General features: G+C 44.0%; 1 protein-coding gene across 1 annotated transcript in view; it reads right to left on the bottom strand.

The window, feature by feature from the left end:
• Positions 1 to 369: 369 nt before the first annotated feature.
• LOC311147154 (phosphatidylinositol 3-kinase regulatory subunit gamma-like) overlaps positions 370 to 17430 on the bottom strand; it is a 57998-nt gene continuing 40937 nt past the window's right edge. Inside the window, exons 4-16 of the mRNA XM_084183789.1 lie at positions 15291 to 15365; positions 13688 to 13819; positions 13075 to 13294; positions 12314 to 12399; positions 11921 to 12020; positions 11566 to 11664; positions 9344 to 9524; positions 8639 to 8764; positions 8258 to 8400; positions 4737 to 4913; positions 2128 to 2199; positions 1405 to 1575; positions 370 to 680 (exon numbers count right to left, since the gene is read on the bottom strand). Of these exons, the coding sequence (XP_084039915.1) occupies positions 473 to 680; positions 1405 to 1575; positions 2128 to 2199; positions 4737 to 4913; positions 8258 to 8400; positions 8639 to 8764; positions 9344 to 9524; positions 11566 to 11664; positions 11921 to 12020; positions 12314 to 12399; positions 13075 to 13294; positions 13688 to 13819; positions 15291 to 15365 (1790 nt within the window). The 3' untranslated portion in view covers positions 370 to 472. The remainder of the gene's footprint in view (positions 681 to 1404; positions 1576 to 2127; positions 2200 to 4736; positions 4914 to 8257; positions 8401 to 8638; positions 8765 to 9343; positions 9525 to 11565; positions 11665 to 11920; positions 12021 to 12313; positions 12400 to 13074; positions 13295 to 13687; positions 13820 to 15290; positions 15366 to 17430) is intronic.

Raw genomic sequence — 17430 nt, forward strand, 5'->3', positions numbered from 1 at the left:
TCCAAACCTTTGACTGGTACTGTGTGTGTATATATATATATATATATATTTCTAAAGTCCCCTTCTTTCCCAACACAGACTTATGGTCAATCAAGGCTCTCTCTATGGCACTTAACAAGCTTTTTATAGAATCTAACAGTTTGACCCTCCACCCCACCCCTCCTTTCCAGCACCATGCATCTGAAAGCCGGCGTCAACTTCCCTTCCCCCAAAAAGTATATTCTACATCCAGTATCTTTACCCTCCAGCTTCCCGACTCTCTCCTTTCCTCTATCACTCCCTCTTGCTCATCTAACTATGGCCTGAAAGCTTATATCATAACTGTGTGCTTATGTTGTTTTTCGTCTACGAACACGTATATGTTTTTTTGTCTCATGTGTACTGTGGCTGGTACTGTAGTACGTAGTGTGCTTGTTTTGCCATGCTTTAGAAGCGCTGGTCTCCGTTGGGGGTTGTCATGCCACGCTGCCCCTCATCTGGGGTTCTGCTGCTGGGTCTGGGTCTGGGTGAGGACCGGATAGGCCAGGGTTACATTCAGCTGGTCATTGTGTTGGACCAGGGACTCGTGCTTGTAGTGGAGCACCAGGTCCTTCAGGGAACTGTACAGGTTGTAAGGCTCGGCGAAGCCATAGCCTTTGTCTGTCTTGTAGATGACGCAGTGCTTAGGGTCGCCGTCCACACTGGGGGAGACAGAGCGATTACAGTTTTATGGAAACAAACAAAAAAGGTCAACGTCACAAATGTTTCCTAAGTAATTAAACACAAAAACGACATTTTAAGTGAGATGTTAGGGTTGGTCTAAAGCTAAAAAAAGAAAGGAAATTCACAATCATCACAAGCCCCAACTTCACCCATGTGCTACCAAGGTTTTCCAGGACACAGCTTTGACCTACTCCACACTGTAAAAAGCATCCTGTTGTTTTTACGGTAACTTACTGGCAGACAGTTACCTGTAAGTTATTGTAAAAAAGGTTTTAAAAAATGTTACTTAAAATTCCAAAGCAACTGTAAAAAGTTTACAATGTACTGTTAAACCAACGTTTCTTTGGAATTTACGGTAGAATACTGTAGCCTTATTTTTTTACAGTAACTTACAGGTAACTGTCTGACACTAAGTTACCGTAAAAACAACAGGATTTACGGTAGAATACTGTAGCTATGTGGGTCTCCCCTTTGCTGTCCCCTTAAAATCAATGGCACAGTGTACAATTGTCATTTGGGGGAATGCCAACAACATCTATTTAAAATTGTCAAGTAAGAATAGGGATATAGTATGTGGTTTTAGTTACAACCACATACTATATTCCTACTTGCCCATTTTAAATAGATCAACCCATCAATGAATGATCTTAGCCCTTTTGACTGACATAAAATGACATGGAACACATTTAAATAAACACTCACACTACAGAGCAGGCGTAGGAGCCCTTCTGCGTCTGGCTCTCTCGGATGAGGAAGGTGCCGTCACACTTGTCCTTCAGCAGCTCCTCTGCCTGGGTGCGCTTGATGTCGCCCATATACCAGGTGCCCTCGTCGTGGTGGGGCGAGCCCTCGTACTCCACCAACCAGTAGGAGCTGTAGGAGGGAGATGGCGGGTTAATGACTCATCGTTTTACTGGATGTTTCACTAAATACTTTATAACAGTTTTAGGATTATTATTAGATCTATTTTGGTGCGGCAGACGTTTGGGGAGATGGTGCAGGTGGTGCAGGGTTTAAAAGCCTTGTGCCTTTTAGGGAAAGGCAACTTGATCATTGTCAGTGGGCAGAATTGGTTGCAATGATGTAACTATGTCATTTTATAACATTTATTTTTACAACCAGAATATGACATCAATACAGAATACAAGGCAACAGTTTCAAATTCTATTTTTACAGAAGCACCCATGGGCAGAGGTGTAAATGCCAGATGGGCTGGTAAATTTTTTGCCTATTGGACCTGTCCAACTTGTTTTTTTTTGGTGCAAAATTATAATTATATGGTTAATAATGGGGCCTCAAGGAATAAAATGGGCGGGTGTGTTAGAAATGCCAGAGCCAATTTCTGGTCCCAGTCCGCCCCTGCCCATGGGTATAGCTCTTAACATGATCTAAACACTTGCCAAACGTTCAATTTTCATCACTTACTCTTCTGCCTCGTTCTTTATACCCAGCCATTCATTAATCTTCTTCTGCCTCGTCCCCTTCTGTGTCAACCACCTGCAAGACCAAAGAAACAGAATAAGAGGCATAACATCGCATCATATAGCATTTCATCGCATAGCCTAGCATCATATAGCCTAGCATCGTATAGCCTAGCATCGTATATCATCACAGCCAACATGTCCAGGTGGGCCCCACCTGGGTTTTATATGGACTTCATGGGTTTCAACTGGGCAACGGCTCTAAATGGTTATCTAAGCTGGTACGCAGTTGAGTTAACCTTTTGGGCCAGACATGGTAAAACCCCTGTAGTGTGGGTCCCAAATGGGCCCGGAATCCATTTTTAATTGGGCTGTAAGTGGGCTACCTGGTGTGAATATGGTCAGGGACTGTCAATGGGACCCAGTCGGGCCTACTACCAGGGTCACACATGGGAAAACCCATGTAGGCTATAACATGGGTCCCAAATGAGCCCTGAATATTTTTTTCCATGGGCTGTAAGTGGGCAATCTGGTGTTCTTTTTTCAGGAATTATGATTGGGACCCAATCGGGTTAACAATTTGGGTCACACACACAGGCAAACCCATAGGTCCCAAATGGGCCCTTTACCATTTATAAAATGGGTTATCTGGTCGTACATTTTATTTTTTCCAAATAAAATACGAAATTGAAATAAGAAACTTGACCTGCTACATTAAGTGAAGTAAAATAATTACCATGCTAAATTACTGAGCTAGTTAAAATCGTCTTGTTAGAACAGACTGACCAGAAAAGTTACATGATCTTGATCTGATTCTGAATGGTCCAAAATATGAAGATTAGTCTTTCAAATTAAAGAAATTATGATAAAATAATCATGAACGAATAAGGTTACTGTATACCAACTACAGCCCTTTAAAAATGGTAACGGGTCAATTTGGCTGCGTTTACACAGGCAGCCCAATTCTGATCTTTTGCCAAATTATTGGCAAAAGAGCTGACCAATTAGTGGGAAAAATAATCAGAATTGGGCTGCCTGTGTAAACGCAGCCATAGGGACCCATGTTGTAGCCCACATGGGTTTTTCCATGTCTGGCCCAGAAGGTTAATCCAACTAGGTTCCAGCTAACAGTCCTTGGATAAAGACCGAAATGTTTTATTTTCACAGCTACCTATGAACCGGCCCAGATCAAACTTAAAAAGGCAGAGGAGACTTCTGATCGGCAGACGGACTCAGACATGGATGAAGAAGAGTGAGGACCTGACAGTGGTAACATAGCGACAGCAGCACTATCTGAGGGGTCTGATTTCCCTATGAATACTGTCCAGGATGTAGAGGCCATGGAGCAAAAGTTACTTGACACAGCTTTCCTGAATGGAGTGGTAGGTGCTCTGAAAGGGACATTTAACAAAAAAGACGTTCTTGTACTATTTTGTTCATTAGTCCACTTTTAATACAATACCAAAAACTGCGCATGTTAGCGCTCAAGTTTTCAAGAGCAAAAAGTATAATGGTGATGCAAATGCTACGCAAATTATCTAAATGATCATTGCATATAATTTGCATCATCACACTTTTTGCTCTGTACTGCAGTGTTTCCCAATCCTGGTCCTGGGGACCCAAAGGGGTACTCTTATGTTTTTGCCCCAACACTCACACACTTGATTCACTAAGCAACTCATCATCAAGCCTTTGTATTGAATAAGGTATGTGAGTGCTAGTGCAAAAACAAAAATGTGCACCCCTTTGGGACCAGGATTGGGGAACACTGCTGTACTGAAGGTCCTCCATCTTGAGAACTTCACTGCTGACATGCACATTTTAGGAATTGTATACAGGGTGAGGAAACCAATGTGTACATTTGTAATTTGATTGAACTATACCTGTAATCGTAGTTCCTGCATTGTATTTGAACTGAGCATGTGCTATAAATAAACATTAATTTCCTTTATAAATAACTGCTTTTGTCATCTCTTAAGAAAGCTTGCTTGGGCAACAACATCTGGGGCCTGCATGGAGACTGAGAACAAAACCAGTTTGGTCCCAGGTGGACAGCCCAATTGAAAACCACATTTACAGCCTACTGACTGCCCATATAGGTCATACTACACACCCATTTGGGTAAACACCTGGGACCCATGCGGGTAAGTGTGATCACCCACGTGACCCCCAGGTTTTAGACCAGGTGGGTTAAAGAAGGGTTAACACTTGGGCCCCCATGTAGGATAACCACAAGGGGACCACAAAGTTGTCCTCAGTATCCACGTTGGCCCCACGTGGTTGCCATGTTGAGCGTCAAAACGTATTATCCTATTTGGGGGACCAAGTGTTAACCCTTCTTTAACCCACCTGGGCTAAAACCTGGGGCCCACGTGGGTTATAATAACACATTTGCCCACAGGCGTCCCTCAGTAAGCCCAACATTAACCCACATAAATCCCAACATGGCAACCACATGTGGGGCCAACGTGGATACTGAGGACAAACCTTAGTGGGTCCCTGTTGGGTTTCCCTAATGGGTCCTATGGAACAGCCCTTCATTAACCCACATGGGCCCCACATGGAAATGTTGGCTGGGATAGTATCGCATCGTATAGCATAGCGTTTTCTTACATCAGGTACTGGTCCCTGATCTTCCTTAGCTGCATGAGGTCTGGCTTCAGGCTGTTCATCCTCTTGTCGATCTCTCTGTTGTCGGTGGCCTGCTGCTTCAGGTCCAGCTCCAGCTTTCTCTTGCTGTCGTGTATCTCCGTCACCCGAGACTTCAGACGCTCCGAGTTGCTCTGGATCCTGAAGTGAGTGGGAAGAAAACAGTTTTTGCTCTGGGGTTCATTTGTAGTGGTCTGGTTTGGTTTGACTGTTCTTTACAATACAGTGGCTTGCAAAAGAATTCACCCCCCTTGGCATTTTTCATATTTTGTTGCCTTACAACCTGGAATTAAAATGTATTTTTTGGGGGTTTGTATCATTTGATTTACACAACATGCCTACCACTTTGAAGATGCAATATATTTTTTATTTTGAAACAAACAAGAAATAAGACAAAAAAACAGAAAACTTGAGCGTGCATAACTATTCACCCCCCCCAAAGTCAATACTTTGTAGAGACACCTTTTGCAGCAATTACAGCTGCAAGTCTCTTGGGGTATGTATCTATAAGCTTGGCACATCTAGCCGCTGGGATTTTTTCCCAATCTTCAAGGCAAAACTGCACCAGCTCCTTCAAGTTGGATGGGTTCTGCTGGTGTACAGCAATCTTTAAGTCATACCACAGATTCTCAATGGGATTGAGGTCTGGGCTTTGACTAGGCCATTCCAAGACATTTAAATGTTTCCCCTTAAACCACTCGAGTGTTGCTTTAGCAGTATGCTTAGGGTCATTGTCCTGCTGGAAGGTGAACCTCCGTCCCAGTCTCAAATCTCTGGAAGACTGAAACAGGTTTCCCTCAAGAATTTCCCTGTATTTAGCGCCATCCATCATTCCTTCAATTCTGACCAGTTTCCCAGTCCCTGCTGATGAAAAACATCCCCACAGCATGATGCTGCCACCACCATGCTTCACTGTGGGGATGGTGTTCTTGGGGTGATGAGAGGTGTTGGGTTTGCCCAAGACATAGCGTTTTCCTTGATGGCCAAAAAGCTGAATTTAGTCTCATCTGAGCAGAGTACAGTGAGGGAAAAAAGTATTTGATCCCCTGCTGATTTTGTACGTTTGCCCACTGACAAAGACATGATCAGTCTATAATTTTAATGGTAGGTTTATTTGAACAGTGAGAGACAGAATAACAACAAAAAAATCCAGAAAAACGCATGTCAAAAATGTTATAAATAGATTTGCATTTTAATGAGGGAAATAAGTATTTGACCCCTCTGCAAAACATGACTTAGTACTTGGTGGCAAAACCCTTGTTGGCAATCACAGAGGTCAGATGTTTCTTGTAGTTGGCCACCAGGTTTGTACACATCTCAGGAGGGATTTTGTCCCACTCCTCTTTGCAGATCTTCTCCAAGTCATTAAGGTTTCGAGCCTGACATTTGGCAACTCGAACCTTCAGCTCCCTCCACAGATTTTCTATGGGATTAAGGTCTGGAGACTGGCTAGGCCACTCCAGGACCTTAATGTGCTTCTTCTTGAGCCACTCCTTTGTTGCCTTGGCCGTGTGTTTTGGGTCATTGTCATGCTGGAATACCCATTCATGACCCATTTTCAATGCCCTGGCTGAGGGAAGGAGGTTCTCACCCAAGATTTGACGGTACATGGCACCGTCCATCGTCCCTTTGATGCGGTGAAGTTGTCCTGTCCCCTTAGCAGAAAAACACCCCCAAAGCATAATGTTTCCACCTCCATGTTTGACGGTGGGGATGGTGTTCTTGGGGTCATAGGCAGCATTCCTCCTCCTCCAAACACGGCGAGTTGAGTTGATGCCAAAGAGCTCCATTTTGGTCTCATCTGACCACAACACTTTCACCCAGTTCTCCTCTGAATCATTCAGATGTTCATTGGCAAACTTCAGACGGGCATGTATATGTGCTTTCTTGAGCAGGGGGACCTTGCGGGCGCTGCAGGATTTCAGTCCTTCATGGCGTAGTGTGTTACCAATTGTTTTCTTGGTGACTATGGTCCCAGCTGCCTTGAGATCATTGACAAGATCCTCCCATGTAGTTCTGGGCTGATTCCTCACCGTTCTCATGATCATTGCAACTCCACGAGGTGAGATCTTGCATGGAGCCCCAGGCCAAGGGAGATTGACAGTGCTTTTGTGTTTCTTCCATTTGCGAATAATCGCACCAACTGTTGTCACCTTCTCACCAAGCTGCTTGGCGATGGTCTTGTAGCCCATTCCAGCCTTGTGTAGGTCTACAATCTTGTCCTTGACATCCTTGGAGAGCTCTTTGGTCTTGGCCATGGTGGAGAGTTTGGAATCTGATTGATTGATTGCTTCTGTGGACAGGTGTCTTTTATACAGGTAACAAGCTGAGATTAGGAGCACTCCCTTTAAGAGTGTGCTCCTAATCTCAGCTCGTTACCTGTATAAAAGACACCTGGGAGCCAGAAATCTTTCTGATTGAGAGGGGGTCAAATATTTATGTCCCTCATTAAAATGCAAATCAATTTATAACATTTTTGACATGAGATTTTCTGGATTTTTTTGTTGTTATTCTGTTTCTCACTGTTCAAATAAACCTACCATTAAAATTATAGACTGATCATTTCTTTGTCAGTGGGCAAACGTACAAAATCAGCAGGGGATCAAAAACTTTTTTCCCTCACTGTACCTTCTTCCATATGTTTGGGGAGTCTCCCACATGCCTTTTGGGGAAACCAAACGTGTTTGCTCATTTCTTTTCTTTAAGTAATGGCTTTTTTTCTGGCTACTCTTCCGTAAAGCCCAGCTCTGTGGAGTGTACGGTTTAAAGTGGTCCTATGGACAGATACTCCAATCTCCGCTGTGGAGCTTTGCTGCTCCTTCAGGGTTATCTTTGGTCTCTTTGTTGCCTCTCTGATTAATACCCTCCTTGCCTGGTCCGTGAGTTTTGGTGGGCGGCCCTCTCTTGGCAGGTTTGTTGTGCCATATTCTTTCCATTTTTTAATAATGGATTAAAAAATTGTGCTCCGTAGGATGTTCAAAGTTTCGGATATTTTTTTATAACCCAACCCTGATCTGTACTTCTCCACAACTTTGTCCCTGACCTGTTTGGAGAGCTCCTTGGTCTTCATGGTGCCACTTGCTTAGTGGTGTTGCAGACTCTGGGGCCTTTCAGAACAGGTGTATATATACTGAGATCATGTGACAGATCATGTGACACTTAGATTGCACACAGGTGGACTTTATTTAACTAATTATGTGACATCTGAAGGTAATTGGTTGCATCAGATCTTATTTAGGGGCTTCATAGCAAAGGGGGTGAATACATGTGCACGCACCACTTTTCCGTTATTTATTTTGTAGAATTTTTTGAAACAAGTTATGTTTTTCATTTCACTTCACCAATTTGGACTATTTTGTGTATATCCATTACATGAAATCCAAATAAAAATCCATTTAAATTACAGGTTGTAATGCAACAAAATATGAAAAATGCCAAGGAGGATGAATACTTTTAAAATTGGCTTAAAATACATAAATGCTTACTTCTGGATCTCCTTGTCGTTGCCTTCACGTCGGAACTTCTCAATGGTCTCTTTGCTGTAGCGCTCCTGAGTCTCGCACTGCTCCTCGAAGATCTTGATGGTCTCGTTGAAGGCCTCGATGGCCGTGCGCTTCATCTGGAGCTCCTGACAGAGACACACAGGGGATCCCCTCATGACAGTTAGGAGGCATGTGATTTTCCATCATGCCGTTTTCACCAGTTCCTTCACATCATTGGTTACAGAGCAAGGATACAAGAAGGACACAAAAAAGACGAATACAAGAAGAATTGTTTTGGGACAGAGCTTGAGAGAGGAGTGGTCCAGAAGTCAGAAGTGTGGACCAGTAGTCTCTATACAGTATAGTATCCCTACAGTATAGTACCTGTGAGGTACGGGTGTACTCCTCGTAGAGCACATCGTACTCCCAGCTCTTCTCCTGGTACTGCTCGTGGTACACCTTCAGCTGCTCGCCCACCGCCTCAGTGCTGTCCTCTTTCACAAGCTGCTCCTGAGGAGAAACGTTAGCCAGAGCCATATATTTAGAGGACGCCATGTTAGCGCCCTTGAGCATTCTATTTATCCATTCATGACGAGAATCTTGAGCATAGTACTGTTAAGAATTCTGAGAACTTCTATTGGTCAACATTGCCCATGGGGAGCTAACATGGCTGCCATGGAATGTAGTGTCATGTAAATGCATCATAATGCAGAAACCTCAATGTCCTAACTCTCTAAATATAAAGGTTCTGACGTCAGCCAACAGTCAGTCAAAATACTCACCAAGCAGCCACTCAGGACGGAAGACAGCAATACAAATTCAGCAGGAACTATATTTTCTCAATTTTAGCATCAAAAGTTCCATGAAAAGGACATTCCAACTTGCACTCTAACTTCAATGTATTATCCTGGAACTGGAGGTGACTAAATGGCAACCCCTCACAAATGTCACAAATATGACCATAGTATCAATTACAGGAGGGTGTTGGGGTGGTTGGAGCCTCAAGAGGAGGTGGGCCAGCAAAAATAAAATGTTCCTTTCGATGGACAATTGTATGTTGTTCAGTTGTTGTACATGTAGTGTATGTACCTGCTGGTATTTGGAGACAGGGTAGAGTAGCCGGGTGTCAAGCTTGGCGTTGTACTGGGCCAGGGACTCATGGCGGTAGTGGTTGATGAGCTCCACCACCGTGACGAAGGTGAGAGGCTCCGAGAATCCATAGCGACCTCCCCGGTGGCACACCTTGATCAGCTTGTTGTTTCCACCTTTCCTGTGGAACGATTGGGGAACGATTGGGGAGCGGTTGGGGAGCGGTTGAGAAACTAGTCTTTTAGGTTCTTTAGAAAGTGACTAGTTCTTTCCATAACATCCATTCTGTAGCATTCTTTTAATTATTTGGTATTTTTCAAATGTGAACCCAAGACATTTTACATTTACATTTTTTTGTAATTTAACAGACACTCTTATCCAGAGCGACTTACAGTAATGAGTGCATACATTTTCGTACCAGTCCCCCGTGGGAATCGAACCCACAACCCTGGCGTTGCATGTTCTACCAACTGAGCTACAAGGGTCCCAAGTATCGCAATAGTAAACGAACATTCCACATTCAAAAAGGAGATTAAAAAGTCATACACAGAATCAACTATTCACAGAGGTTCAGGAATGGTAATGTTAATAGTCCTCTGCTCTTTACATAACATCTATACAGTGCATTCTGAAAGTATTCAGACCCCTTCCCTTTTTCCACATTTTGTTACGTTACAGCCTTATTCTAAAATTGATTAAATAGTTTTTTCCACTCAATCTACACACAATACCCCATAATGACAAAGCGAAAACAGGTTTAGAAATGTTTGCTAATTTATCAAATAAATAAAACAGAAATACCTTATTTACATAAGTATTCAGACCCTTTGCTATGAGACTCGAAATTGAGCTCAGGTGTATCCTGTTTCCATTGATCATCCTTGAGATGTTTCTACAACTTGATTGTAGTCAACCTGTGGTAAATTCAATTGATTGGACATGATTTGGAAAGGCACACACCTGTCTATATAAGGTCCCACAGTTGACAGTGCATGTCAGAGCAAAAACCAAGCCATGAGGTCGAAGGAATTGTCCGTAGAGTTCCGAGACAGGATTGTGTCGAGGCACAGATCTGGGGAAGGGTACCAAAAAATGTCTGCAGCATTGAAGGTCCCCAAGAACAGAGTGGCCTCAATCATTCTTAAATGGAAGAAGTTTGGAGCCACCAAGACTCTTCCTAGAGCTGGCCACCCGGCCAAACTGAGCAATCAGGGGAGAAGGGCCTTGGTCAGGGAGGTGACCAAAAACCTGATGGTCACTCTGACAGAAGTCCAGAGTTCCTCTGTGGAGATGGGAGAACCTTCCAGAAGGACAACCATCTCTGCAGCATTCCACCAATCAGGCCTTTATGGTACAGTGGCAAGACGGAAGCCACTCCTCAGTAAAAGGGACATGACAGCCTGCTTGGAGTTTGCCAAAAGACACCTACAGTACTCTCAGACCATGAGAAACAAGATTATTTGGTCTTACGAAACCAAGATTGAACTCTTTGGCCTGAATGCCAAGCGTCACGTCTGGTGGAAACCTGGCACCATCCCTACGGTGAATCATGGTGGTGGCAGCATCATGCTGAGGGGATGTTTTTCAGCGGCAGGGACTGGGAGATTAGTCAGGATCGAGGGACAGATGAACGGAGCAAAGTATAGAGAGATCCTTGATGAAAACCTGCTCCAGAGCACACAGGACCTCAGACTGGGACGAAGGTCCACCTTCCAACAGGACAACGACCCTAAGCTCACAGCCAAGACAACGCAGGTGTGGCTTTGGGACAAGTCTCTGAATGTCCTTGAGTGGCCCAGCCAGAGCCCAGACTTGAACCTGATCAAACATCTCTGGAGAGACCTGAAAATAGCTGTGCGGCGACACTCCCCATCCACCCTGACAGAGCTAGAGAGGATCTGCAGAGAAGAATGGGAGAAACTCCCCAAATACAGGTGTGCCAAGCTTGTAGCGTCATACCCAAGAAGACTCGAGGCTGTAATTCGCTGCCAAAGGTGCTTCAACAAAGTACTGAGTAAAGGGTCTGAATACTTATATAAATGTGGTATCAGTTTTTTTATTTTTTATAAAATGTGCAAACATTTCTAAAAACCTGTTTTTGCTTTGTCATTATGGGGTATTGTGTATTTAATCCATGTCAGAATGAGGCTGTAATGTAACAAAATGTGGAAAAAGTCAAGGGGTCTGAATACTTTCCGAATGCACTGGGGGCAGCCTCTCACCTGAGGGTCAGTGTGTACTCTCCCTCCAGTTTGCTGGAGGCGTCGCGGACCATGAACGTCCCGTCAGGGGTGTCTCTCATCTTCTCGTTCACCTCCTCCCTGGGAACACAACGGCACAGTTAGAGGCAAATGTGAATTCATGAAAGCACCACATCCTTCACAATACAAATTAAATATCCTATACTACAATCCACAATAAGTATCCTATAGTAAAATCCACAATAATGTTTACTATGATCCAGTTTTAATCCACACAAAAATGTAGTTACTGGATAAATAAGTACTATAATCTTATACTATAGGCCTACTATTTTGTTGATGTAGAAATGCTATCGTTACATGAATGGCTCTTTACCTGGAGATTTCCCCCCAGTACCACTCAGAATCAGTCAGTATGTTGGTCTCAGTCATGGCTGGAGTTGTAGTTTTGACCTTTACTGGCATGGCTGGCAGAGCTACAAACAAACAAACAGTGACACCCATTAGTTAGGAAAGGTTTGGACAAGCATCACAGTTGATTAATAGAATAATTACTTTCGTCAGGGAAAATGTTATCAGTCTGTACAAATCAGCACTAACTTATTCAATTACCAAGCAATTGCAAACTACCATTGCAAAACAATTGCAAACAAGTTGAGTCAACAGTAAATACATTCCATTCTAAAAACACTATTTCCATCCATTCTAGCATCTATATTAATTTCTATGGAGCCCTCCATTTTGAAGCACTGCATCTATCCATCAATACCTGGGTGCAGGACTTCCTGTCCCATGGCCATCTCCATCAGCAGCCTCTCCAGTGCCAGTGCAGGGAACTCCTCCCCCACCTCCCACCTGTCAATCAACAACAGCAGGGAGTCAGACACATGGTCATAAGATGTTCAGTCAACGGCAGGTCACTGAAACACATGGGGCTGTGGAGGGAGAGGAAAAGCGCTCCACTGCGATCTGTAGTAACAGCACTTGGCCTTATGGATTTCCTCTGTCGCACAATGGAGAGAGATCTAACAATCACATCCTTTCACTCACCCAGTGGCGTTAGAGCTCTCTTGTCTGTCTCAAGAGAATATCGCTGGCTATGTGGTAGGATATTCCCTAGCTATGTGGTAACTCGGCAATCTGACACAAAATGGCTGCTGTTTATTACCCAGGTAGGTGCAACTACACAATGGTTTGATGTTACAGTAGTTACCCCAATACAATGTAAAGCACTTTGAGACCTAGTGAAAAGCACCTAAAAATAAGCAATCCATTAAGCTGCTTGCACACCGCACACACCACCAAACTCTGATTGAACATGCCGAATTGGACAACAAACGCCAACCAACACAGAAGAGCGGCGTACACTGACCCAACTCGGTTTGTTGGTGTTTGTCTGGGTGGTGAGAAAGTGGCTTTATAACATTGTAAAAACAAAAACCAACTTAAGAATGTTGAAGGTTTTTAGGCATTGTTTACAGTGTGCAACTTCCTTTATTCTTATGTCAGATTAGGGATTCTCCTACTCACCCAGTGGCAGAGCTGGGCCGGATCAGCAGCGGCCCAAAGACCAGGCCCAGGGCGTGAGGGTCCAGGCCGTTGAGCTGGGAGCTCTGGCCCACCTTGCCCAGGTGTGTGAGCAGGTATTGCAGGGTGAGGCTGTGGTGCAGGGGTATGTTGGTGGCCCTCTCCAGGACCAGGCTCAGATCCCTGCCTACACTGCTGCTCGTCGCCACAGCCTTGGACCAGTCTGTGGGAGGAGGGAGACCACGCGTGTTACGGCAGCCCCATACGCACACACACAAACAGCAACTCTCTCAGCACACACACAAACACCCCCTTCTCTTTCTCTCATATGCAGACAGGCATGCAGGCACACACACCATCCCTGACATCACCAGGGACCAGGGTAGAAATATAAGTTACAACATTTCTGGGATGCCTGAGACTAGCTCATCCCCAGCACTCCACACTGGGCCTATTCTCTCAGGCAGGAGGGGGCACATGATTGACTCGCCACACAATTTATCTGTTTGCTCGTTCGGCTTCATGCGATTCTGTTACTTGCTATAGCTTGGGTCTGTTTCGTCGGGGGGGGGCACTGGTTGCGCACAAGCAGGGGTGAGTGAAATGTGGCACGTACCTGCGGCGCCCTGCTGCAGCGCAGCCTGCAGGTCTGGGTAAACAATGGGGGGGATGACGGGGGATGGTAGTTCCCGCAGGTAGCGGAGCAAACACTCCGACAGGGCGCCCACGTCACTACCCGGCCCCACCTCTGGGGAACGAAGAAAGAGAAAGAGAGAGAGAGAAACAGTCAGTGGGTCCGGCCAAATGCATTTAACTCAATCAGATTTGTCACATGGAAATTCCTTAGAAAGCAGTGGGAGCATTATGAACACATTACCTGCATGATATTCATACATTTATATAGGATACTAGCAAGTTGTAGCCAGTCATTCACTTTGGGTGTGAGAAAAGTATGAACATGTATTATTTATACAAGTTGTACAAAGAAAGTGTTGTTACCGCAAATACCCTCACAAATATTAGATATAAAACTGCCATCTTCTATAGTTAGTGTGATAAGATAACTCACCCCCACGAATGTAACAGTCAGTCAAAACACTTAATTTCAAGGATTAACGATGAGACAGCCTATAGGGAGGAGGTCAGAGACCTGGCCGTGTGGTGCCAGGACAACAACCTCTCCCTCAACGTGACCAAGACAAAGGAGATGATTGTGGACTACAGGGAAAAAAAGAGGACTGAGCACGCCCCCATTCTCATCGACGGGGCTGTAGTGGAACAGGATGAGAGCTTCAAGTTCCTTGGTGCCCACATCACCAACAAACTATCATGGTCCAAACACACCAAGACAGTCGTGAAGAGGGCACGGCAAAGCCTATTCCCCCACAGGAGACTGAAAAGATTTGGCAGGGGTCCTCAGATCCTCAAAAAATTATACAGCTGCACCATCGAGAGCATCCTGACTGGTTGCATCACCGCCTGGTATGGCAACTGCTCGGCCTCCGACCGCAAGGCACTACAGAGGGTAGTGCGTACGGCCCAGTACATCACTGGGGCCAAGCTTCCTGCCATCCAGGACCTCTATACCAGGCGGTGTCAGAGGAAAGCCCTCAAAATTGTCAAAGACTCCAGCCACCCTAGTCATAGACTGTTCTCTCTGCTACCGCACGGCAAGCGGTACCGGAGTGCCAAGTCTAGGTCCAAAAGACTTCTCAACAGCTTCTACCCCCAAGCCATAAGACTCCTGAACAGCTAATCATGGCTACCCGGACTATTTGCACTGCCCCCCCACCCCATCCTTTTACGCTGCTGCTACTCTGTTAATTATTTATGCATAGTCACTTTAACTCTGCCCACATGTACATATTACTTCAACTACCTCAACTAGCCGGTGCACCCGCACATTGACTCTGCACCGGTACCCCCCTGTATATATAGCCTTCCTACTGTTATTTTATTTTACTTCTGCTCTTTTTTTCTCAACACTTTTTTTGTTGTTGTTTTATTTTTACTTTTTTATTAAAAATAAATGCACTGTTGGTTAAGGGCTGTAAGTAAGCATTTCACTGTAATGTCTGCACCTGTTGTATTCAGCGCATGTGGCCAATAAAATTTGATTTGATTTGATTTAATGATACATAAATAAATAATAATCACTATTAAACTACTGATTCTAACTGAACAAATACAATTGAAGCGTGATAACAATAATAACTCACCCCCACTCAGTCTCTGTGTTGGGCCATCTGAGGCGGATGCGAGAGGTGTCCTGTACAGTGTCTTACAGTCCAGACCTGCAGACAAATCAAGATGATTTGACACATTAGCTCATCATCCTTCTAAAATAAACACTCTACAGTATGCATGACAGACAGACAGGTCACATTAAATGTAAAGACCCTAGGGATGTGATTATGAGCTAAGATGGAGGAAAGCGGAAGAGACCATCTGTGCCACCTGTGTGGAAGAAATCGTCGCAGACATTTCCGTTTGAGGAACTGTTTTAGCCTACATCCCAAATGGCACCCTATTCCCTAAAAAAAAGTATATATATATATATATATATATATATATATATATACACACATATACATACACACAGTGGGGGAAAAAAGTATTTAGTCAGCCACCAATTGTGCAAGTTCTTCCACTTAAAAAGATGAGAGAGGCCTGTAATTTTCATCATAGGTACACGTCAACTATGACAGACAAAATGAGAAAAAATATTCCAGAAAATCACATTGTAGGATTTTTAATGAATTTATTTGCAAATTATGGTGGAAAATAAGTATTTGGTCAATAACAAAAGTTTCTCAATACTTTGTTATATACCCTTTGTTGGCAATGACACAGGTCAAACGTTTTCTGTAAGTCTTCACAAGGTTTTCACACACTGTTGCTGGTATTTTGGCCCATTCCTCCATGCAGATCTCCTCTAGAGCAGTGATGTTTTGGGGCTGTCGCTGGGCAACACAGACTTTCAACTCCCTCCAAATATTTTCTATGGGGTTGAGATCTGGAGACTGGCTAGGCCACTCCAGGACCTTTAAATGCTTCTTACGAAGCCACTCCTTCGTTGCCCGGGCGGTGTGTTTGGGATCATTGTCATGCTGAAAGACCCAGCCACGTTTCATCTTCAATGCTCTTGCTGATGGAAGGAGGTTTTCACTCAAAATCTCATGATACATGGCCCCATTCATTCTTTCCTTTACACGGATCAGTCGTCCTGGTCCCTTTGCAGAAAAACAGCCCCAAAGCATTTTGTTTCCACCCCCATGCTTCACAGTAGGTATGGTGTTCTTTGGATGCAACTCAGCATTCTTTGTCCTCCAAACACGACGAGTTGAGTTTTTACCAAAAAGTTCTATTTTGGTTTCATCTGACCATATGACATTCTCCCAATCCTCTTCTGGATCATCCAAATGCACTCTAGCAAACTTCAGACGGGCCTGGACATGTACTGGCTTAAGCAGGGGGACACGTCTTGCACTGCAGGATTTGAGTCCCTGGCGGCGTAGTGTGTTACTGATGGTAGGCTTTGTTACTTTGGTCCCAGCTCTCTGCAGGTCATTCACTAGGTCCCCCCATGTGGTTCTGGGATTTTTGCTCACCGTTCTTGTGATCATTTTGACCCCACGGGGTGAGATCTTGCGTGGAGCCCCAGATCGAGGGAGATTATCAGTCTTCCATTTCCTAATAATTGCTCCCACAGTTGATTTCTTCAAACCAAGCTGCTTACCTATTGCAGATTCAGTCTTCCCAGCCTGGTGCAGGTCTACAATTTTGTTTCTGGTGTCCTTTGACAGCTCTTTGGTCTTGGCCATAGTGGAGTTTGGAGTGTGACTGTTTGAGGTTGTGGACAGGTGTCTTTTATACTGATAACAAGTTCAAACAGGTGCCATTAATACAGGTAACAAGTGGAGGACAGAGGAGCCTCTTAAAGAAGAAGTTACAGGTCTGTGAGAGCCAGAAATCTTGCTTGTTTGTAGGTGACCAAATACTTATTTTCCACCATAATTTGCTAATAAATTCATAAAAAATCCTACAATGTGATTTTCTGGATTTGTTTTTCTCAATTTGTCTGTCATAGTTGACGTGTACCTATGATGAAAATTACAGGCCTCTCTCATCTTTTTAAGTGGGAGAACTTGCACAATTGGTGGTTGACTAAATACTTTTTTCCCCACTGTGTGTGTGTGTGTGTGTATGTATATATGTATATGTATATATATATATATGTATATGTATATATATATATATATATATATATATATATATATATATATATATATATATATACATACACACACACACACACACACACACACACACACACACACAGTGGGGAGAACAAGTATT

The sequence above is a fragment of the Coregonus lavaretus genome (genome assembly GCF_964263955.1).
Source record: "Coregonus lavaretus genome assembly, chromosome: 19".
Classification (NCBI taxonomy): domain Eukaryota; kingdom Metazoa; phylum Chordata; class Actinopteri; order Salmoniformes; family Salmonidae; genus Coregonus; species Coregonus lavaretus.